Source organism: Trichosurus vulpecula, chromosome 3 (genome assembly GCF_011100635.1).
Source record: "Trichosurus vulpecula isolate mTriVul1 chromosome 3, mTriVul1.pri, whole genome shotgun sequence".
Lineage (NCBI taxonomy): Eukaryota > Metazoa > Chordata > Mammalia > Diprotodontia > Phalangeridae > Trichosurus > Trichosurus vulpecula.
In genome coordinates, this window is record NC_050575.1 from 259,668,017 (window position 1) to 259,692,879 (window position 24,863).

Below are 24,863 nucleotides of genomic sequence, written 5' to 3' on the forward strand. Positions count from 1 at the left end.
TAAAAGTCAGGTCAGTCAGTACAGGCTAAAATTAGACCAAGAGAGAAGCAGCTCCTGACAAGACCTGTAGACAACTCACAGACCTGGCTATGATGAAGCCCTGACAAATCACACACTGCTAAGTTATGGAAGCATGGTCAGAGGCAGCTGCCACAAAGAAAGGGACCAGAACTCTGGGACTGAGGTTGTGGGAGCCAGGGTGTGAGGAATGTTAGATCAGTTGCTTGGTTGCTAGTGAATTTGACTTAAAAAAAACATTTATTTTGTGTTTATTAACAGCGTTTGCTAGTCTGGGTGTACTTATTGGGAATGCCACTGAGAGGACACAATCAAGGAAGGAGATCTAACACTGAGATGGTTTTCCAGAGAATTGTTTCTGGCTGGAGGTTTGGAGTTGTTTGTTTTTTTTTAAGGACAATTAAAAGCTTATTGATTGATTGATTGACAGAGAACTTCAGATCCTTTGACATGACTTCTCAAAGCAATAGAGGATTTACACTTTTGTTTAGTTGTATCTGACTCTTTGTGATTCCTTTTGGGGTTTTCTCAGCAAAGATATGGGAGTGGCTTGCCATTTCCTTCTCCAGCTCATTTTACAGGTGAGGAAACTGAGGTAAATAGAGGTTAAGTGACTTTCCCAGGGGTTCACACCTAGTAGGTATCTGAGGCTGGATTTGAAATCAGGTCTTCCTGACTCAGCGACATGTACTCTATCCCCTTTGCCACCTAGCTGCCTATGTATTCATACTGGGAAGTCTATCTAAGCAATGAGTCAGTAGGAGGGTGAGGGTGAGGCAAAAAGGTGTGGCTGAACAAGCCTACTTACCACCCTGCCCCACTACTGCTAGATACATAACAACTGAGGCCAGGACAGAGTAATCTTTGTCTTCTGTCATGCAGTGTCCTAGAGAAATGAAAGTGGGTATGTATAGGAAGCATAGGGAAGAGACAGCAGGCAGAGGAAGCTTCGAGTTATCCACAAGGTTGTTTTGCACATCTTCCTTGTACATTGAAGCCTATGGAGAAATTAACTCAACTCACCTTCATGGGCTGTATATTCACTATCTACAATCCTGGCCAAGCCAAAGTCCGCAATTTTGCAGCACAGACTCTCGGACACCAGCACGTTGGCTGCCCTCAAGTCTCGGTGGATGGAATTTCTTTGCTCAATATAGGCCATCCCTTCTGCAATCTAAGAGGACAAGATGGAACACTGTTAGCTCTAGCTCCCTCCCTCCCCCTGCCACATACCCCAGTGGATCAGAGCATCCCTTGGCTCTGAATCTCACCTGCAAGAGAACCTAGCAGCAACTTTCCAACTTCATTCCTTTCCATAGGTAGGAGCCTGAGCTCTTTCTGACTCTCTCTCTCTCTCTGTCTGTCTCTCTCTTTCCCTCTCTGTCTTTATTGTCTCTGTCTCTGTCTCTCTTTCTCTCTCATTCTCTCTGTCTTTCTCTTTTTCTCTGTTTCTCTCTTGGTCTCTCTCTGCGTGTCTCTGCTACTCTCTCTTTCCTTTTCTGTCTTTGTCTTGGTCTCTTTCTGTCTCTGTCTCTGACTGTCCTTCTATCTGTCCCTCTCTCTCTCTCCTTTTCTCTTTCTCCATCTGCTTTTGTCTTATTCTGCCTCTTTATCTCTGTCTGTCTCCTTCTCTGTTTCTTGCCTTCCCTATCTCCCTGCAACACACACACACACACACACACACACACACACACACACACACGCATACACACACTCAGTGTTCACAGTATGTTTTCTTATAGCTCACTACCTTCTTGACACAAAATAATTGCTCCAGCAGCAATGAAAGGCCTGGCAAAAAGAATGATCAGGGTTTCTGTAAAGCTCTCAGAGATGGAGGGAGGACTCTCTTTGGATTTTACTACCTCATTTTAATAAATGGCTAACATCTATACAGCTCTTTAGGGTTTACAAAATGCTTTTGCATTTATTTTCTCATTTGAACCCTTCAATAACCCTGTGAAACTAGTGCTGTCATTCCCTCCTTTTTATAGATGTGGAAACTGAGACACAGAGACATTAAATGACCTGCCAAAGGTCTGAGGCAAGATTCTAACCCAGGTCCTCCTGACTCTAAGTGCCACACTGTTACCACTATGTAATACCAATTCTGTAGTAACTTCTCTGCTAGGTGTATTGTGGGATTTAAATACCAGCCAACTTCCAGGGAATGGTTTGCTAAAGACCTTTATCATAGTTTGATACATGACTCATCCTCGATAGGCCTCTGGAAAATTTGATGTAGGGGGGGAAAGGGAATGGGAATTTGAGCAGCACCCTACTTAAAAACACTCATTTTAGGAGTGACCTCATAGCAACTTCCTGAATAGTACTGAGAACACCATCATCCTCCCAGTCACCTGGACTTACCACTCACATGTCATACTTAACTCCTTACTATCTTTCACCCCCACATCCAATCTGTTGCCAAATCTTGTCTGTTTTTGCCTTTGTAACATTCTTATAATCACCTTCTTCTCTCCTCTGACATGGCCACCATCCTGGTACAGTTCCTCATCATCTCACACCTGGACTACTGTAACAGTCTGTGAGTTGGTCTCCTTGTCTCATGTCTCCCCCCACTCCAGTGATCCGCTGTTCATTGGTCAAATAATTTTTCTAAGGCATAGATATGATTTAAAAAAATCCTCTGTAGCTCTCTGTGACCTGGTCCCATCCTAACTTTCCAGTCTTCTTATACCTTCCTCTTCCTTATATCCCACTGTTCTCCCTCCAGCATGTACTCTGCAATCCAGTGACACTGGCCTCCTTCCTTGTTGTTGTAAAAAAAAGCCAACATTCCAGTACCGGGTACATATTAGGTGTTTGATAAAGGTTGGTCTACTAACTCTATCTCAAGATGCTGGGCATTTTCCCTGGAAGTTCCCTATGCCTGGAATCCCTCCTGGCTTCCTAGTATATGAATTGAGTGAGTCATGCTGACTCCATCTTGTGACTCAATTCTGGATCTAGCTCAGCTCCTTTTCTATTCAGTTATGAGTCTAGTCCAATTCCTGTCTTGTGTGAAAACTTTATCCAATTATGGGAATTGTGAGAAAATTGTATTGTGCTTGAACATAGCCCTGTGTGGCTGAGAAACTGGACCAACGCTAACTGCTGCTAACTGATTCTTAACTAAGGGACTAGGTTGTGCTGACCAGAAACCTAGTCAGATCCGAAGATTGATGCAGAGTTTTGTCATAATTAGAAACCTCAAGCAATCCATATGTCTTATCTGAAAACCGGAGCTGTACTGGTTAAACACTCATTGTTGCCATGTTCCTTTGATTGAATACAGACAATTGGGGGGAGTAGTGGGACACCTCTTTTCCTGATTTCGAAGAATTGTACTTGTTTGCTCTCCCCCTCCCAACTTGGAAAGTCCCTAATCTTTCCTCCAATTAGAAATCCGATTGCCTAATTTTGCATCCTGATTGTTTTCTTTTAATTAATTGGTCTTGTTTGGTTAACTATAAATGCATAAGAAATTGTCTTCCCTTGTATTTGGAGTCCAGTGCCAAAGCTGAAGAAGCCTAGCCTTGATTTGTTATGCAATTGGCATGCATTGCTTAATAAATTGATATGCTCAGAAGTTTGAACCTTTGTTTCCTCAGTCATCAAACATGCGTCACACTTGGTTAAAATTGGTCGATGAGGCATCAAGTGCTTTTTCAAGAATTTGGGCAGTGAAAGAGAAGAGAGAAGTAAGATGGTAGCTGAGTGGAATAGGAAAGTCAAAGACAGGGCCTTTTTTTTTAAAGACTGGGAAGCACTGACTATATTTTTAGGCAAAAAGGAATGAACCAGTGGATGAGAGTGTAAAGATATATGGGGAAGAGGGGTTGGCTGCTGGATGGGACAGGAATGATGGACACAGGTGGAGGAGTCAACCTTAACAAGGAGGAGAAATATTTCTCTTCCATTCCCAGCTCTGAGACAGAAGGAAGGCAAAGATAGAGAAACATTTAGAGTGCAGAGGTGAATCCCTTGAAGCTACTTGTTTCTCATTTTTCATATATTCTTCTCTTTCACTGTCCAAATTCTTGGAAAAGCATTTGATTTTTCTACTGTTCCTTTGTCTCCACTACCCATTTTACTCTTCAATCCTTTACAATCTGGGGACTCATTTCACCAGAGGGCACTTTCCCAATATCTGAGGTCTCTCTGCCCATCTAACTGCTTGCCTTCAGTGTGTTTGGGGTGTGTTTTTATTCTAGCTACCAGAGCAACTATTGTTCGCCAACTACTATTTTTATAGAAAAACATGTCCTAAGTTTCAGATAGCTGACTTAGAAACTTGGTTATGCTACAAAAAGTTTTTATCTAAATTAAGAGTTGCCTATAGTTCAGAAGTACTATTTAGAAGAGTTTCTATTTCCATTTTTAATATAAACTATGTCAGTTCACAATTAATAAAAACTTAAGCACTTTTAGTTTTTATCTCCTTTAAAATGATTCCTCTAGACCTGAAATAATACTATGGGCAAGTTAAAATCAGTTGCTCGTTATGACCTTTTGAAAAATTAAGGTCAATCTAAAATTAATTTTAAAATTAAGGGTTACTCCTTTGACATAAAATATTTTAAAGCTTTTTTTTTCTCCTTTCAGGAGCTGGAGAAAGGGAAATTATAGGAAGGAAATCAGAGATTAGAACCACAGGTAGAGGCAGCCACCACAAAGAAAGGGGACTCTAGGATCCAGGTAAGAGGAATGGAGATGATAGAAAAGAACCTGTGCTGTTGATGCTCCCACATCCCCTTCCTGCTCCTCCTCTCCCACACCTTAAGCCTTAATGATAGGCTGAAAACTTTTCCTTTTGCTGGAGGAGAATGGTATTCATTTACTTTTTTTTGTTTATAATTTTCAGTTTGTCTTTATACATAAGGGTAATTACCAGCTGTTGTCAGTAGGGGTTGTACTTATTGACAGTAGTGTTGGGAAGAAGCAACTAAGTGGGGAGAGAGAAAGAGAGAGGGAGGGAGAGAAAGAAAGAGGGAAAGAACACAAGAAAGAGAGGGATAAAGAAGGGGGAGGGAGGGAGGGAAAGATGGAAGGAGAGAGAGGGAGGGAGGTAGGGAGAGAGAGACAGAGAGAGAGAGAGAGAGAGAGAAGGAAAGAAAGAAAGAAGAAAGGAAGGAAGGAAGAGAAAGAAAAGAAAGAAAAGAAAAGAAAAGAAAAGAAAAGAAGGAAGGAAAGAAAGAAAAGAAAAGAAAAGAAGGAAGGAAGGAAAGAAGAAAGAAAGAAAGAAAAATCAAGCCAGTGAACCCCAAGTTAAGAGGGCAGCTTCTGGCCATCAAAATTTACCTTCCTTTAGAGAAGAGAAGGAGAGGGAGAGGATGAGCTGAGTTACCCAACTAGTTGGGTCTCCATTCAGGCGACTTGGACTACTCACAGTTTGTGTTTGTCCAAACTCTGAAGCTCATATCTTGAGGGCAGAGCTTTAGGGAAAGCTTAAATTTGATGAGTAGGATGATCCAGAGAAATTAACGAAAGAAATTTTCAAATGAGTAGTCATAGAGGTAGGAGGAGAGTATAATTCCACAGAAATGAGTGAAGGAAAGAGTTTCAAAGAGATGAAGGTCAATGGTGTCAAATGCTATGGAGAAGTTGAAAAGGATGAGGGCAGTGCAAAAAACCATTGAATCTGACTATTAGGTGGTGACTTTGTGATAGTGATGGTCATCTGGGAGATAATTTAGTCCAGTCCCACTGTTCTACTGATAAGAAAACTGAGGTTCAGAGGGAGGAAGTTACTTGTTCAATATTATGCAGGTGGTTAAAAATCTCTAAATTGTGTCCCTGCTCTGATATTATCTTTTAATCTTGTGGTCTAGCTTGCATTGGATGACCTTGGGAGTCCTTTTCAACTCTCAGAATCTTCTATTTTCTATTTCACATAGGAAATTACTTATTAGAGAAAGTGAGGGAGGCAAAAAGTCAGTGAGTCATTTTACCACCAAACCTGTTGCACCAATAAGCCAGGATTAGAATCTTTGGTCGTGACCACTAGTACAGATTACCTTCATTCAATAAGTTTGTTGGATTTTTAAAAATTTGTTTCCTGTCCAATCATTTTATCCATTCATTCAACAACTATGTTGACTATCTTGATTTTTTTCTTTTTTCTAATTAATTAGAAATTAATCCCTTGACTCACTTCTTAAAGAGTACTAAGTGAGTACATGAAAAGGCCTTAGCCTAAAAGGGCCAGGGTCTCCTACTGCATCCTAGGTCATCTCCAGTCACCAGATGGCTCTGGAGGAGAAAGTGAGGCTGGTGGCCTTGCACAGCCCTCCCTCACTCAAATCAAAGTCAACTACAAATCATGGCACCATTTCCCTGATGTCATGGTCCTCTTCAAAAACCAAGGACAAACACAACATTGACTACACAACCATATCCTGGTCTTGAATGTGGGTGCATTTTCATGCTTTTTGCCTCTAGGTAGCCCTATAATTTTCCAAGAGAGTGTGGTTTGGACAAGCTTGATCCTAGCATTAATTTTCTGAAATTAGTTTTATCAGCTCTAACTCCACTCTCTGCTCTGTGCTCACTTCAGTGGAAAATAGAGAAGGCATGACGTCAGTTCCTGTCCTGATACTAATAAAAGATAATATTCCATGCCATGAACGTGGGGGTGTGGGTCATGTGGTAAGTTGGGGGTGGGGGGAGATGAAAGAGGGCTTCCATAAATGGATGAGTGGCTGTGTTTTTGTGTGTATCACAGGCTGACCACAAACCAAACACCCACACTTCATGGCTGTCAAATGTGTTTTCCTGACAGTCACAGGAAGGGGATTTTAGTTTGTCAAGCTTTCTTTGAGTTCCCATTTAGTAATCCCAATGGAATAAATTTTCCTCTCCTAATCTGACTCTCTTCCCCTACCTGGGATGGGTAAATTCTGAATAAGACTCCAAAGAACATCAAGTTCTACCTCCATGAGTTTTGGTATTGCAATGTCCAGGGCAAAGTGGGCTCGATCTCTTCAAATTGTATATAGATATTTAAAGCTGGCTTATTTCCTGTCTGAGGATGGAGTCTGAATGCTTCATGGCTGTTGGAATTCATTCCTGCCCAAATGTTTTAAGAGTCCCGAACACTGAATCACCATTGGAGTTCATAGAAATTGAATAACTTTTTCATTTTAAGAACTGTCATAAGATAGTGGCACAATGGATACATCTGACCCTGGTACAGAAAGAGCCAGGTTTGCATTTGACACATGCTGGTTGTGTAACTCTGGGAAAGTAACATAGCCTTTCAGTTCCCCAGGCAGTCTCTGAGACTACAAATTACAGAACAGTTTGCTGACCTGTTTTGGTAGAAGGAGTTTTTTCCCTGGGAGCTCTCTATACCAGGGAAATTGGAGGCCTAGTAGCCACAGCATCTATCTTATGGAGAGGTGCATGGAAGGTGAGATCTGAGGGAGCCATATTACCAGTGAAGAACTTCCTTGTAGACAATGACTAAAGATGTTATCAGAAAGATTTACAACTGGGAAAAAAGGTGGGCGAAGAAAGTAGAAGGATACTGGGAAAAGAGGGGGGTGAAGAAGGTAGAAGGACACTGGGAAAAGAGGTGGGTGAAGAAGGTAGAAGGATACTGGGAAAAGAGGTGGGTGAAGAAGGTAGAAGAATACTGGGAAAAGAGGTGGGCAAAGAAGGTAGGGAGTAGAAGGATAATAGATGGATAGCTTGTATGTTAGAAAGGTATCCATGTACATCTATAGCATGTTGGGTGGACCAACCTTCCTTTGGAGGGTTAGAGGAGCACAAGGACAGTAGTCACACAGAATAAAAGGGTTGTAGGTGCCTTATGAGACACTGGTGGAGAGAATGACTGCTTAATTAGACCCAATGAAAAAGAATTACCTTACATGGAAGCTCTTTAACCCTATATGTTTAGTGCATAGTTACAACCATGTTGCTCTTCTGATCAAGAGGATGCTATGGCTCCCCATTGCCTTCAGATTAAAATAGAATCTCTTCTGTTGGGCATTTAAATCTCTTCTTGATCTGACTCCAGCTGATCCTTCCAAACTGACTGACGTTATTGTATCAATCAGTAAGTACTCATTGAATGCCTACAATGTGTTAGGCACATGCTAAAAGATGGAGATAGAGAGATAAAAATGATATAGTCTCCGATTTCAAGGAGATACCTTAGGAAGGAGATAGCATGTACAGAAATAGGTGTACACAAAATGTATTCAAGAAAAATACAAGGTAATGATGTGGGACACTAGAAATTGGAGGGAGCAAGAAAGGGTTTATGTAAGAAGTGGTATTTGAGCAATTTTGAAGGAAACAATGGATTCTAAGAGATCTATTCCAAATATAAGAGACAGTTAACACAAAGTCATGAAGACAGGAATGTCCTGCATGAGGAATGAGCTGGTCTTACTCACCCTCAGGTGCTGTTTCTTCTTGTATGTAAAATTCCATTTCCTTCCTCTGGCCCTGCCTGGAATTGTCTCCTTCCTGACCTCTACTTCAGGGAACACATAAATCTCCCAAAGATTCAGTTCAGGTTCCACTTTTTATGGTTTCTTTAGATGTTACTATCTGGCCTCTCATCAATTCACTGTGTATTTACCATGTCTGTCTGCCTATTTGATTATAGGTGAACCCTCTAGCAAAATGTAAGCTCCTTGAAGGTAGAAATTATTTTCTTTTTGTTTTTGTATCCTTAGTACCTAGAACAGCTCCTGGTACATAGTAGACTATTAATAAAGGCTTATTGGCAGATTGATTAATACCCATCAGCATTCTACTCCAAGAAAACAAGGCCAGTACTGCTACTCTTGTTGATTGGTACAATTCTCTCAAGATAACTGGTCCAATGACTATTCTACTGAATCCATATCAATCTTTGACCTCTCAGATTTTGTCTGTACTGAGTGGCCATGTAACATAATGGATTCATCACTGTATCTAATCATGGGTCCTTAGTAAAGCATTATTTATCCTCTCTGTGGTCAAGATCAAATGAGAGGATGTTATATGACCTATATCAAATTGCTTTCTATTTTAGAGAGGGGGAGGAAAGGGAAGGAGAAAAATTTGGAACTCAAATTTTTAAAAAAATGAATATCAAAAATTGTCTTTACATGTAATTGGAAAAAAATAATTAAAATTATTATTTTAAAACAAGAAGATTTGTGTTAAAGTATTCTGAGAATGGTAAGCATTGAGCAAATGACAGATGGGATCATTGTTATTATTACTGGTTATCCCTGGCTCACAAACCTGGGCCATTATGTCAATCAGTCTTGATAACGGCAGCTTACAACCTTCTTCTGTCTTTAGGAAATCCAATAAGCACCCTAATAAGAAAGAAATTAAAGCATTGTTTCAGAAAAAAATGATCTGGCACCTGCTCTTGTCAACTTTTCTCAACTAGATTCTCCCAAAGCAAGCTGCTCCTGAAAGTAAACCAGCCAAATAAACTCTTCCAGATCATTCAGGGCAAAGAGAGAATAATTTGTTAAGTGATAATCAGTATAGTCTCCCAACATATCTAACATGCCCTGGCAGTATGTTGTATGCCCAAAGAATTGTTTCTTGCTCTTAAGATTTGTTTAGAAGCAGGCTGGCTGCATGAAATAGGTTTTAAAATAAGTCTCTTTGTTAGTCTTCTTTTCTTGCTCGAGTTCACCTAATCTGAAGCATTCCATTCTAAGGACCTGGTGCTTTAGAATAGAATTCATGGCATGTTGATGTCTCATGAATAGTGGGGAGAGCAGCATCCCTGGAGCACAGGTACAATGGAGACAAGAATGGTCCTCTCTCCTCTTCTCTCCTTCCTTCTCCCATCTGTCCTACCCTTCTCTCCTCCCTTCCTCTTTCTTCTCATCTCCTCTCCCCTATCCCATCTTTCCTTTTCCCTTTCCTCCCAGTCTTGCTTCTTTATTTCATCTTTTCTCTCCCCATCTCTCTCCTTCCTTCTCCTTTCTTTTCTTTTCCCATTTCCTACTCCCTTATCCCTTCTTTCCCTCCATCTTCATCTCTACTTTTCTCTCCCCTCTTCTCTCCTTCCCTCCACTCTTATCTGCTCTTCTTCCATGTTTTTCCCCCTTTCCCTTTCTCTCCTTTTCCTGCTCCTCTCCATTCTTCTCTTCTGCTCTTCCCTCATTTTCTCTTTGTCTTACTCTTTCTCCCTTCTTTTTTCATCCCCTTTCTTCTTCTATTCTTTCCACTCCTGGCCCCACCTCCTCTCATTCTCTCTTTTTCCTCCCTTTCCCTGCCCTCATTTTCTTTCTCCTCCTTTTCTCCCCTTCCATCCCTTTCTTCTCTTTTCTTCTCTCTCTTCTATCTCCTCTTCCCCCATGAGGACCAATGGGCTATAAAGTTTGTCTTCCTAAACTCATGGGGAGAGCAGCCTTCATAGACAGCACTTACTCCTTGTCTTCCTGCCCCTTTCACCTGCCAGAGAGGCCATAGATTGACTGCTTGCTTTAGCTCATTGTTTAGGCTTTGCTTCTTAGAGACCTGCCTAGCAAGCACTCAATCAATACTCAGTGAAGTCCATTGACTCTAAACTCTTACCAGCCTGCATCCTCCATATCTATATCACCTCCAGCCCTTTCCCACCCCCAGCCTCAATCACAGGGTCTAAGTCTTGTCACCTTTGGCCATGTACTCTGTGACAATATAGATGGGTTCCTGGGTAACCACTGCATAGAGACGGACCAGTTTGTCATGCTGGAGGGTTTTCATCATATTGGCCTCAGCAAGGAAGGCCTCAGGAGACATGCTGCCCTCCTTCAGGGTCTTGATGGCCACCTTTATGTTGTTTTTATAATAACCTGTGCCAAGGGGAGGATCAAGGAGTCTGTTAAGGATACAGATTTTCTACTTGGAAGCAAGTCCCTTTCACCATGAGGCAACATGAGGTAGGGGGAAACAGCATTTGGATAGGAATCAAAAGACTTGGTTTCTAATCCTAACTCTGTCACTAACTATCCCCATTTTACATATGAATAAATTGAGATTCAGAAAGTTAATTACTTGAAAGTTTGTCATGTGGAAGAGGGATTAAGCCTATTTCATTTGGTCTCAGTTGACAGAACGAAAGGCAACAGATAGAAGTTGGGAAGAGGGCAAATTTAAGCTTCCAAGCACATACAGAGGCACTGGGTTTACAAAGTCACAAAGTGCCTCTCCTCAAGCACCCATCCAAAAAGGTTCAGGAAGAAGGTCTCCAAATAATTCAAGGGAGAAAGTACCAGCATAGGAATCATCCAGAAAGGTTCAGAAGGAATGCCTTCAGATAACGTAAGGGACAAAGTACCAGACTAGGGATCAGGATCCTCTAGTTAGCCTTGCTATGTTCCTATAGTCACATCACTTTCCTCTGTATCTCAGCTTCCTCTTCATTGGATGGAGATAAGAAGTCAATCAATCAATAAACATTTATTAAGCATCTGCTGCGTGCCAGGCACTATTCTGGGTGTGTGAAAGGAAGCAAAGACAGCCCCTGCCCTCAAGGAGCTTATAATCTAAATGCTACTCTACTTGCCTCAGTATTGTTTTGAGGCCCCAAAGAAAGCACGTATAACAGCATGTGCAGGGGATGGCCCCCCAGAGAGTCCCCTTCTTCCTTGTCTCTGCTTCATTTCCCCCTCCCCATACTGTACTCCCAGGAGACCCTGAGCAGCGTGTACTTACCCATCCAGACTTCTCCAAACTGTCCAGCACCAAGTTTCCTCACCAGTTTCAGTGACTGCCGGGGCACTTCCCATTCGTCCTGGGCCCAGTGGGTCTGAGGATCCAGAATCACACAGGGCAAAGTCAGCTTCTGGCATAAACCGTCCCTTTTCTCTGCGTTATGGTGACAAAAAGATGTGGATGGGTCATTACGGGGGCAGCAAAGGAACCGTGCTGTTCTCTTCTATTTGGAACATCCTAGTCTCCGCCCCTGCCCCCCAACCTGGTATTGCTAATCTTTGCTCATTAACATTCCCAAAAGATACAGAAATGAGAGGATGGGGAGAACTATTTGCTATGTTCTCTTCTCCCTTCTTCTGCTATTTCTGCTTTATTTGAATAAAGAAGCTAACATCTTGTTTTTCCTATAGTAGGTGCTTAACATATACTTTTTTCCTTGCAATTTTATGAATGTAGAAAGCTTTCTGGTGAGGAAATCACCCTCTACTAAGGCAGATAAGCAGATAGATAGACTGCAACCTCAACTTAGATAGTTGCCCAAGGCACTGAGAGGCTGATGACGTGCCCTATAGCCAGTATATTCTAGAGACTGGACTTATACCAAGGTCATTCTGACTCCAAGACTGGCCTTCTGTCTACTATGCCACTCTGCATTAGACCAGCATAAAGTGTGCATTCATCTGTACTCTTCAAATGTATTTAGATTAAATTTTGCTCCTTTTAAAGCTGTCATACAATGAGCCTGTAGGTGGCAGGCTTGGGATTGGTGAAGGCATGGCCACCTAATGTCACTAATTGCCATGGGGAAACACTTTGGTGAATTGGTAATTTCCATAGAAATGGACACTTCTATGGAGACAACGTTATAATAGAATAACCAGCCTAATCGTCTCTATAGGGGGACTTTGCAGGGGTATGCTGGAGTCAGCTCTAATTGGCTCACAAAAGCTGATTGTTAAATGTTCTGTGTGAGCCTCAAATCCACAAATGCATCAAATCAAAGCTTGAGTTATTGCTTTGTTGATTGTTTAGACTTAAGAAAGTGATGGAGAATAAGGGTAGTAATGTAGATTAAATGTCCTGCATACACTTTTTTCTTCTAAAGAGCCACCTGTTAAACATTTACCACAGCATAACCCTAAATATAACTCAGATTCGGTTACAACGTATTGATGATGCTATTGTGAAATAACTGTCATATGATCACAGAGGAATTGTAAAAGGCAGTGTGCATAGTGGGTGCCAGGAAGCACTCAGCGTATTATCAGTAATGCTTTGTAAGCAAGAAGTGGTGTAAAGGATATCCATGGTGAAATGTAATGATGGCGGAGGAGGTGGGCCAATTGGGCAGTAATAGTGAGAGATGGGCAGATGGGCAACCCTAGTTTTGCACTGGTGCCCACAAAATATGAAAAGAACAGGAATTCTTTATCATTGTCCATGAACTTGTTTTTTGATAGTCGTATTTCAATACAATTGTTTCTTTTGTAGTCTTATGCATTTAAAATATTCTGAGAAGAGGTCTTATATGGTTAATCATATTAGGATCTTGTTTTGTCAAGGGGGTCAACAGCACAAAAAGTTAAGAATCCCTGTCTTCAAGGACGACTTCCACCACAATGGATAGATCCTCTATGGGAAAACAAGGAGAAAAATGGGGATGGAGAATCTATGATGATGAATCTATGGTGAATCTATGATGTACATGTACCAGAATAGAAGAGATTATAAATCTATCCAAGCGTCTAAGTATTGCTTAAGTACAATGTCAAATTGGGTAATGCCTATGTTCCTATTAATGCTATATCATTAATGTCACGAACTATAGAACTATACAATGTCAGAGGTAGGATGTATCTCAGAGATCATCAAATCCAAATCCATCATGTCCCAGATAATATGATACAACCGTGAAAGCACACTAAGGGCTTCCTTCCTAGCCCAATTCTTTCTTTAAGGGAAATATTAATAAATAATATTATGTTTGTCTGAAGTCCTTTGGGAATTAGCAGAATGAAATAAACCTTGTCAGTACTTAATCACATTCCAAGGAGACTGTGCTAGGCTAAAATCCTTTGTTTCATCCCTATTGAAGGCCCAACTGGTTGCAAATGGGAAACTCTTAAACTCCAGGAAAATGGATCGTGTGGTAACCACACTTGTAGGGGGAATATCCTTTGATTAATCTAAGCAAGAGCAGTATCTCTTGCTCTGCCTTGGGCCATCATTGACATAACAGGAAAATTATTCTTCACGTCATGCTGATATTTAGAGTTATTTTTCTCTTTAAATAAATGAAAAAAACCTCTAAGCTAAACTTTGTATCTCTTTAAAATGTTGACTGCGGATTCTCGTTTTCGTTTCATGATTGCTATACAGTTGTTAAGTAAGAATGGTTGGGACAAATTTTCAGTTAATGGGGATGTGGTGGGAGGGGGAAAGTTGACTTTTTTGGTTCTCTTTCTCTAAGAGTTGCTTGGATTTAGATGATTTGTTTCTCACAGACTTGTACCCAATGAGCAGAATACATGCAGCTGAGCCCAGAGAAAGGGAGAGCTAGTGAGCACCAGAACTGGGACTAGGATCCAATTCTCCTCGATCGTAGCACAGGGCTCACAGCCACCAATTAAAAAACCCAATCTTATTTAATATATCCTTCTACATAAGCACAAGTGATTTCCCTAGAACCAAATTCAATACCCAGCTCTTACTAGAATAATGTTGGACCAAATCTTGTAGCGAAGGGAAGGTAATCCTGGGAGAAATATAATATCCTCCTTCATCTAAGGACCGGATCTTATAGTGTTTGATCACATCCCCAGCAGAGGTGGTGTCCTTCACAGACAGGGAAAAGGCACCTAGAGAATTAATAACAAACAAACATATGAGAGAAATAAGTCATCAACTGAAGGAAATTAAATATCTAGGCAAATGAAATGGGATTTGGGTTTCTTTTAAATTACTTGGGTGGTAGGGGGAGTGGCAGTTAGATGCCACAGTGGTTAGAGCACCAGTTCTGCAGTCAGGAGGACCTGAGTTCAGATCCAGCCTCAGACACTTGACACTTACTAGCTATGTGATCCTGGGCAAGTCACTTAACCCCAATTGCCTTGCCTCTCCCCCTCAAAATAGTGGAGTTTTCCAAATATTTCCCCTGCCTACCTGAGCTCTGCCTAGAGTTTCCCCAGTTCTGTCAATTCCCCAAAATTCAGCTCAAGACCCTAGCAAGATTTTCCTGTCTGACAAATCACCAAGTGCTGATATCCATATCTTCTGAGCCCTTATCCTAGAAGGATTATAGATTTAGATATGGAAGGGACATTCAAGATCATCTGGTCTAACTTTCCTCTTTTGACAGAGGCCCAGAGAGAACAGATGCCTTGCCTGGAGTCCCACAACTGGTGGCAGAGCTGGGATTTGAACCCAGGGCTTCCTCTGATAGTGAGCAGTCTCCTACTTTTAAAGGGTTGCTCCAGGTATTGTTGACAGCCCAGGCATGGGTGTGAGGAATATGTTTAGACTTCAGTGTCTGCTACTCAAGACATCATCACAGCCAGGCTGCTGGCTAGAAGCAGGTCTTCGACTTTCTCCCCGTCGTCTCCATCCCAGGCTCTCCTAATCGGAGCCCTCACCACTAGTCTCACTCTTAACCACATTCACACTCCCTCTCCCCTCTTCCCTTACCAACCAGAGTCCTCCTCTTCCACTAGAGGGAGAAGGGAATGCAGTGGCCCCATCTGTATTCAGGAAATGCTTGTGTCAGTCAAGAAGCATTTGTTAAGTGCCCACCATGTATCGTGCGCAGTGCTAAGTACTGGGGGCACAGAAAAAGGCAAAAACATGGTCTCTGACGTCAAGGAGTTTACAATCCAATAAGAATGTCAATATGCAAACAAGTACGTATTATATATGTTCTGCCAATATATATAGGTACACACACACACAGAGAAGGGAAAGATAATTTTAGAGGGCTGACTGACACATGGCTTTTACTCTGGCCCAACCCATTCCCTGGTTTCATGTGCCTCCAGGTTGACAAATGACATCCAGGATCATGGAGTGCCAAATCTGGGAGGGATCTTAACATCACCTAGTTCAGCTTCCCTCTCTTTCAGAGAAGGAAACAGAGAAGTGATTTGAACAAGCTCTCACAGAGTTAAGGACTGAGCCATGCCCCGGCCTCTGCAGGCCTCTTGGCTTCCAGTGCCATGCTCTTTGCCCAGCCTTGCTCAGAAGGGCTGCTGTGTCCTTACCTTTGTTTGTTTCACTCTCTCTAATAAGGAATGCACCAGCCCTGTTGACAGGAGCCAGGAGTGCCCTTTCAGCATCTCTCCGGCTGATCGTTTTGAAGAACCACCTGGAAGAGAAAGAGAAGGGGGGGGAGGAGAGGCACCATCAAATGGTAGCACAATCCTCCAGGGCCATGTCCTATATATCCATAGGCAAAGGAGGAAAAACCCCATAAAACCCTACCGCTCATGAGTCTGTGTAATACTTTCCTGCCTCCTAGGATAATATCAGTCCTTGAAATTAGCTAAAACATAGTCACAGCTTGATTTGAGATGGACATTCCATGTACAGGAACTTTGCCAACTTAAAGGCACATGAAGACAGGGAATGTGTTGGGCCAGAGCTATATGCCTGCCCTCTGAGCTCTGCGTGTGTGTGTGTGTGTGTGTGTGTGTGTGTGTGTGTGTCGCTATATATGTTGGCAGGGCACAGATATGTATACTAACACTCCTAGTAGATTGTAAGCTCCTTGAGTTGCCTGGGACAAGAGGTTAAGTGTTTGCCCAGGATGACATAGCCAGTAGACAGACTTGAACACAGATCTTCTGGATGCCAAGCCACAACTCTATCTACTACATCACATGTCAGGCATTCAGTAAATCATCATTGAATTGAATTAAACTAAACCTTTATTGCCTAGATTTAAAGTTCTGCCAACATTGGTATTTAGTACTGTAATTGGAACAAGTGAGTACTTAATATATGCTGGTTGTTGATCCAACTTCTCCCACATCTGCACATATGCCACCTGAACATTCTAGTGTATACCACACCAATCCAGTAGTATTTTGAACTAGAAAAGGCTGACAAGAGGAAACTAGGGCCCCAGCTTGAACTCAGGTCTTCCTAAGTTTAAATCTGTTCCTCTATCTATTACATCCTAGTACTCTAAGGGCAGCTAGATGGTGCAGGGGATAGAGTGCTGGGCCTGGAGGGAGGAAGACCTGAGTTCAGATTTGTGTAACTAGCTGTGTAACCCTTGAGCAAGCCACTTAACCCTCTTTGCCTCATTTCTTCATCTGCAAAATGATCTGGAGAAGGAAATAGCAAACCACTCTGGTATCTTTGCTAAAAAAGCCCAAATAGCACCACAAAGAGTCATACATGACTTTTCTACTGCTTTTCTAGGTAGGGATAAGAGTTCGAATTCCATGGAAATGACTATTCCAATAAGAACTCCCTTATGAAGTTCCAGGGAAGCTTTACTATGACAAGACAGTCCATGCTATAGCCTCACACCCTAAGTTAGGTCCTGAATTTCACAAGATCTATCCTTTTCAGGAAGGGCAGAGACAATTCTCATTCCCTATGGCTGGGCAGAGTGAGGTGACTTGTTGAAGGTCGCAGTGAATCATTGTTGCAATCAAGATGGTAAAAAAAAGATCCAAAATCCAAATGGTCAAGCAATAACTCCCACTTCTTCCATCTAGCACCCCTGCCACCCCACAAATGTCAGACTGTGCTAGTATTAGTATTAAAGTGCACCTACTTTTCAATTTCCAGAGTCTCTACTCGAGCAACAAAGTTGCTAGGGACATAGCCTTCCCTTCCAGTGACAAGTGATTTGGCCATCCACCAGTCTCCATTTCTGAGAGGAGAAAAAGGAAAAACACAAATATAATAAAAGTCCTACATTCAGGGCTTTCCTATGACGGAGCTCAAAGCACTTCACGAACATAATCTCAACCCTAAGAGACAGTGAGAAATAGATAGAAGAGAAATGACAGAATCATGAGCTGACTTTGTATATTCCTATTATTTCTGATTTACTGGGGGAAGGGGGGGGACATCCTGACAATTACATGTATGTTTGGTACTTGTCTCTTCACCTGTTAATGAGGAAAGAAGGAAAGAAAGAAATCTAGCCAGTAAACCTCAAGATTTCTTTCTTTCTTTCTTTCCTCTTCCTCCTCTCCTCCTTTCCTCCTCTCCTCCTTTTCTTCTTTCTTCCTTTTTCTTTCTTTCTTTCTTTCTTTCTTTCTTTCTTTCTTTCTTTCTTACTTACATCCTTCCTTCCTTCCTTCCTTCCTTCCTTCCTTCCTTCCTTCCTTCCTTTCTTTCTTCCTTCCTTCCTTCCTTCACAAAACCTTAAATGCAGTTCACTCTGAAGCTCATAGATTGGGCCACAATAGGACCCTGCCCAAGCTCCACTTAATGGCTGTATTTTGGGCCCTCCTGGCTTAGAGCGAATGTCAATGGTAACTGTTTCTCTTGGCAACAGCAACCCTGAGGGTCTTCCCCTCTCAGCTTAATTTTTTTTTCTAATTAGAGGGACCATCCCTTGACTCATATCTTAAAGAGGCTTATTCACTGAATGGGCATTACCTCACTCTAAGTGAGTACATGAAAAGGCCTTAGCCTAAAAGGGCCAGGGTCTCCCATTGCATCCTGGGTCATCTCCAGTCATCCTAATGAATATCTGGTCACTGGACCCAGATGGCTCTGGAGGAGAAAGTGTGGCTGGTGACTTTGCACAGCCCTCCCTCCCTCAAATCAAAGTCAACTACAAGTCATGTCATCATTTCCCTGATGTCATGGTCCTCTTCAAGAGCAAACACATCTGTGAAGTGAGCTGGAGAAGGAAATGGCAAACCATTCTAGTATTTTGCCAAGAAAACCCCAAATGGGGTCATGAAGAGTCAGACATGACTGAACCACAAAATCTGGGTTTGAACGCTCACCCTGCCCCTCACTATGTGTATGATCTGGGGTGGGTCACTGGACCACTCCTTGCCCCAGTTTCCTCATTTATATAATGCTGGGGTTGTACCAGATGATCTCTGAGGTTCCTTCTAGTTCTAAATCTTGAGTCCTATTTTTTACTATAGAGGTTGACTTTTGCATTGGTAAAAAGTAAAAGCAAAATTTGAAAAGGATAAATGAGCAAAAGTTCAGATTCTTTTATTTTTTTAAATTAAATTTATTGACATATGATAAAACATGCAATCCTTTACAACTTTACTTTTAATTTTTAGGTCAAATTGTTTTTTAAAAAAAAAGAGATTTTGTACAAACCAGACGTGTTTGTGACACATTTTTGTGAAATCATTCATGAATATATGTGAGTCAGAAACTTCTGGCCTGATTCCAGATAATTAGAGCAAAACCATGGGGAATGGGGGAGAGCTGTCTCAGGAGTTCATGCCACATATATATGCTGGCAACAGCAACCCTGAGGGTCTTCCCCTCTCAGCTTAATTTTCATAAGCATGCCAGGCTAAGTGAGTCCTGTGGTATATGGAACGTAGTACAGTGGAAAATGATTAAGCACTCTGGAGCTGACCTTAAGATAACATGGATGTTGCCTCTATAACATCCAGGCTGTTTATTCTTACCTAAAGTGGATGGGGAGAAAAAATACTAACAAAGCTCATTTGGACGAACAAAAAGTCAGGAGCTTCAAAGATACCAGGAAAAAGGATGTAAAGGAAGTAGCAGTATCAGACATTAAACCATGTTATAAGGGAGAGCATTGCTGAAGCGTAAAAAAGATAATTTTGATTATCTTAAAATTTTTATATAAATAAAACCTATGTAGCCAAAAATAGAAGGAATGCAGAAAATTGGGGGAAAACCTATATAGACAGTCTCTTAGATAGGATGCAATTGGGTTGGAATAGTGCTGTGGTGTAGGAAATGTTGAGCTGGTTGATATAGAAAAGCATGGAAAGACTTGGACTTATGAAGGAAGATGCTATTCACCTTCAGAGAAACAGATGACAGGTAGAAATAAGCATAGTATTGTCATATATGCGTGTGTGTGTGTAGGTGTGAATATGTGTATGAGCACATATATATGTGTATGAGTGTATAGGTGCATATATTTTTAAGTCTATAGATATCTAAGTATATGTATATTTATCCACTTAGTTGTGTCGTTCTTTAGGGTCGGGTAGGGGAGGGAAAGGAAAAAAAGTAAAAAACACAGCAGGGAGCAAAAGAAAACCAACAAGAAGGCAAAGAAAAGCTGGGCAGCTTTGTGTAGTATTTATTATATAGGTTTTCTTGAAATGGAAATTTATTGTTTTATATTGAATCTTCTCTTATGGTCTGTGATGTGCATGGCAACGGTTTTTTTTTCTTTTCTCATTTTGTATTTAAGTTTAAAATTTTTAAAAATTCCAAAAAAAAGTGGATGTGGAACAAGGAGAAAATTCAAACTACAGGAGGTAGAAACGAGTGAATGAAAACCAATCCCCCAGCAAGACTCTGGAGGACAAATGATGGAAGATTTGGACAACATTGGAGGAGTATCCCCCACCCCTCACCCCCTGCAAAGGTAGGGTAGGCCAGTAGGAGACTCCCTGTGTAGAATGGCTTTCTGGGAAACATACTTCATCAAGATTTGCAGCTTCTCTCCCCTCACCACCTTCAGGTCCCGATCATTCACAGCTTCATAATCCCACAAGGCAACCACATAGTGCTCCTCTGCAATAAAGAAGAAAAAATGGCATCTCTCTAGGGTTTCTGGTGCTACGGCAGGAAGAGAGAGTGAGCCAACTGATAAGGGAAAAATCAGAAAAGGGGGCTTATAAGCAGAGTCATGGTCAGGATTAGGCTTCAGGAGAACTCCTTCAGAGTTGTGATAAAGATGCAAAGAGTCTGCAACTAGACTGGGGTGATGAGAGCTTTTCCCAGGGTGCTGAATTTACAAGTTGATGAAATAACTTGCATTCTTTCAACAGAAAAAAAGCTAAGAATCTAGCCTATATTCTTAGCCTATTCTAGCCTATATTCTTAGGCTATTCTTAGGCCTGGCCTCCCTCCCCTCCTCCCCACTAACTCTCCCCCCCCCCGCCCCCCGCCCAAGAAAGCAAAAAATACAAACAGGAAGTTACCAAATGGCTTGCTGCCTTTCCTACCCCTGAGACACATCAGCTGAGTTCCTCCCTGGTATGGCCTCCTCTTGCCCCCTTCTTTGTACCCTGCTTCAGAATTGGCCTTGCTGTGTCCAAAGGCTCTCTGTCCATTGAACTTCCTAGTTCGCCTAAAACTTCCACCTTCTTTTGTGTCCTGTGCTACCTATTCTACCTGACCTATTAGGAATTTTCTGCACCTGACTTATACCAGTCTCTGATTTGGACTGGCACAAATTTGGTCAACTCCATGCCTTTTGGCACCTGATGATGGATGTTTTTCCCTAATGTACTCTCAGCCTGTTGTGTGCTGCCCTCTTCTGGAGAAACCAAACCTTTTCGGAATACAAATTTCCCACTGTCGGAGCTGGAATACCCACTCTGACCTTCCCCTATGAGGCCCAGAAAGTCCTGGAGAACTGATTTTCCTTGGCCTTAGAATATTGTCTCTTCTTAAAATAAATGAGAAATCCCACAATGAGAATTTGTGCCTTGGTCACGAAAGGAACCTTAGGAAATGTGGGGGATTTGGGTCAAATCAAGTACTGAGACTCAGGTTGATATCTTCCTCTGTGCTGACTGCCAAAAAAAAAAAAAAACAACCAAAAAACAGCAGGGCAACACAGCAACCACGCTACCAAAACCAAGATTCTTACCTTGATCAGGACTTAGAACAGGGGTTGGCGTAGTAACGTGATTGAAAACAACCTTTGACAGAAACACAAAACCCAACAGTTAATTCACTGTTCAGCAGCTTGAGCAAGCATTTATTAGGCACTTACCATGTTTCAGACACTGTGTTAAGCACTGAGGATACAAACAAGGCAAAAACAGTTCCATCCCCTCAAGGATCTCACATTCTAATGGATAAAAGAACATGTACATGGTACATACAAGATATATACAGAGTAGATGGACAGTGATCTGATAGGGGAGGGCACCAGCTACTGGGAAAATCAGCTTCCTGCAGAAGCTAGATTTGGAGCTGGGTCTTGCAGGAAGCCACAGAATCTAAGAGGTAGTAAAGGTGAGGGAGGGAGAACATTCTAGACTTGGAACACAGCCAATACAAAGGCGTGGAGGTTGGAGATAGAATTTCATTTTGCTTTGTTTTCGTGAGGAACAGCAAGTAAAGTCCAATGACTATGAGTTAGATTTTCTCTATGCCTCAGTTACATCCTGGGAATAAGAAACACACTTCACAGAGATAAATGACACCAACAGTAGTACAGTAGAAAGAAATCAACTCTGTAGTCAGAGGACCAGGATTCAAATTTTGCCTCTAACTCTTATTCACTTCTGGGACCTTGGGCAAATCATTTAGCCTACCTGAGCCTGAGCTTTCTAAAACAAGCAGGCTAGACTAGACAACCCTTCCAGCCCTAGATCTATGAAACTACAAAAGTGGAAATGAGAGACATGAAATAGCAAACAATGAGAATAAATAGTTGCCATTTATATTGCATCTCCTGCCCTGATGTCACCCATTAATCCTCAGGGTCATATGGAGATGATCCTGGGATTGTCAAGGGTCTTCTATTCACAGGCTCTAGCAGTTCCTACTAAGCTAAAAAGGCTTTAAGTAAGGAATGGGTGACATCTTTCATGTCTGTCAACTGAAGACCATCCTAGCTCAATGTGAGGAGATTCTCTACTACAACAGCAGGTGAATTTTTTGGCCACAGAAATTCATGTGGACTGTCTATTAAGGCACAGAAGGTTTTTGCTCTGCATCAATAGAGAGAGAAATCACACCAAAGCAATCACAGATCTTTGGAAGCACAGTATGGAAGTAATGGCAGATACATATGCATGTACGCATGTATATAGAGACATACATATGTGTATGTATGCATATGTATATATACACATATATTTATGGATTTTTGAAGGCATAGTATGGAAGTAATGGTAGGTATATATATAAAATATATATATGGATGTATACATAATATATATGTAATGGCAACTATGTGTATATGCATATATATACATACATTTTTGCCATTTCTTCCATACTATGCTTCTAAAGATCCACAAATATATAAGTATATGTGTATATGCATGCATATATCTAAACTTTCTCCATATATACCTATATATCTGCCATTGTTTCCACACATTGCTTCCAAAGACCCACAAATATCTATACATCCTATATATACATACATGTGTACATTCACATATAAATATAACTGCTCCTGGGGATACCCCTAAAAGGAGGGAGAAAGATCCTTGGTCGTACTAAGAAATTTCAGTGAGTATCACCACAGGGTTGGAGATAGCTTCTCTTCCTCCATCTCTCAGACTCTGCCTTCAGCTTGGAAGTCAGGAGATAAGTAGCTCACTCACCAATGGAGGCAGAGGTGGAGGAGGCTTGTTTGGGAAGGCGATCTGAGGCTCCTTCTCAAAACTCCACCAATTCTTTCCTTTCTCCTTAGCCAGTTTTCTGCTGCTCACTACTCCCATCCTATTACAGTAGAAGGGCAGATAACAAGAATGTTAGTCCACTGGGGTGGGTGCTCAGTATTTCTGTCCACATGTACTAACCTCCCCCAAAGATTATCCATTTAAGATGTATCACTGAGCTGGGAGGGATTCTGTAGGCCAAGACTCAAATCCTGGCTCCATCTCTTTCAAGGGCAGGGAGAACTGAAGTCCACAGAAGGAAAATGACTTGTCTGATGTGACAGAAAAGCTAGAAAGAAGAATCAGGAATTTACTTGGAAACCACAGAGTCACATTGTTTCTGAGATTGACCAAATGCTTTCCAATATAAAATATGAGAATATAAATATAAATATAAAAAGTCTCCTTTGGAAGGAGACTCCATAATTTATGGGAAGAGTATTTAATACTGAACTGGGAGTCAGGAGAACAGGGTTTTAGTTCCTGACCCTTCCACTAATGGCTATGAGACAGTGGACAAGCCACTATCTCTGGACGTCAATTTCCTCTTCTGTGAATTGAGAAGGTTGGATCTGATATCTAGCAAAGATTCTTACTCTTCTAAATCTCTTATCCTATGAACCACAAAGTTCAGCCTAAGCTCGTTTATTTTGGAATCACTTCTGTTATTCATGCTTTTCAGTATGCTCTTTTTTTCAGGGTAAGGGTGGTCGAAGCACACTTCACCAGGATTACACATGTTCATTTAAGAATAGGATGATTGTGTATACTGGACAGAATAATATGGTCGGTAGCAAATCCCTTTGAACATATGTTTACTCTTTGAAAACCTTGGAATAAATGTCAATATAATCTCATCTATTCTCAAACCACGACCTTGAAGTTAGATCAAAAGGCCAAGGATTATTTTCCTTACTTCACAGATTGGGTAATGGAGACACAAAGAGTTAGTCAGAAAGCACTAATTGAGCATAATACTGTGGGAAGAGGAATATAATGTCTGAAAGTTTATATTTCTTACATTTGTAAATACTACCACCACCACCACCACCACCACCACCACTAACTACTTTCACCACTAGTGTACCACCACCACCCATAATCTCTTCATGTGACTATTATCCCTCATTTCTATAAGGCTTCAAGGTTTTTCAAAGCACATTTCATTTTCACAACAACCTTAGGAGGTAGGTGCTACTATTATCGCCATTTTTCAGATGAGAAAACTGATGCATTAAATGACTTGTTCAAGGTTATTCAGCTAGTATGTGTCAGAGGCAGAATTCAAACCCAGGTCTCTTCTAGCTCCAGGACCAGCATTCTTTAAACTTATGCTTGTCTGCCTCTGGTGAACAGGAGACTCACTTCCTCACAAAAGCAGCCCATTCCATTTCACAGGCCAAGAGTTCTGAAGTGGGCATGTTCTTCAATAATAGGAAGGCTTGGGTACAGAACTTTAGAGAAACAGCCAAATAGCAGAACCCGCCAAGAGGCATTTCTTCATTATCCATTTCCCCTTCACCCTCTGCCTCCTGTCCTGAATTCCCGGTTCATAGTCCCTTAGCTCATATGTTTGGAGCCAGAAGGAAGCCCAGATCTAGTCTAATCCTTTCATTTTAC

At 41.5% G+C, this 24,863-nt stretch overlaps 1 protein-coding gene across 1 annotated transcript in view; it reads right to left on the reverse strand.

Annotated features, from left to right (window-relative positions):
• Window positions 1-23,303, reverse strand: part of BLK (BLK proto-oncogene, Src family tyrosine kinase) — a 35,413-nt gene extending 12,110 nt beyond the window's left edge. Inside the window, exons 1-10 of the mRNA XM_036750382.1 lie at window positions 23,187-23,303; window positions 21,491-21,542; window positions 20,313-20,406; window positions 17,468-17,566; window positions 15,942-16,045; window positions 14,400-14,546; window positions 11,689-11,841; window positions 10,647-10,826; window positions 9,268-9,344; window positions 1,042-1,192 (exon numbers count right to left, since the gene is read on the reverse strand). Of these exons, the coding sequence (XP_036606277.1) occupies window positions 1,042-1,192; window positions 9,268-9,344; window positions 10,647-10,826; window positions 11,689-11,841; window positions 14,400-14,546; window positions 15,942-16,045; window positions 17,468-17,566; window positions 20,313-20,406; window positions 21,491-21,542; window positions 23,187-23,303 (1,174 nt within the window). The remainder of the gene's footprint in view (window positions 1-1,041; window positions 1,193-9,267; window positions 9,345-10,646; window positions 10,827-11,688; window positions 11,842-14,399; window positions 14,547-15,941; window positions 16,046-17,467; window positions 17,567-20,312; window positions 20,407-21,490; window positions 21,543-23,186) is intronic.
• Between the last annotated feature and the right edge of the window lie 1,560 nt (window positions 23,304-24,863).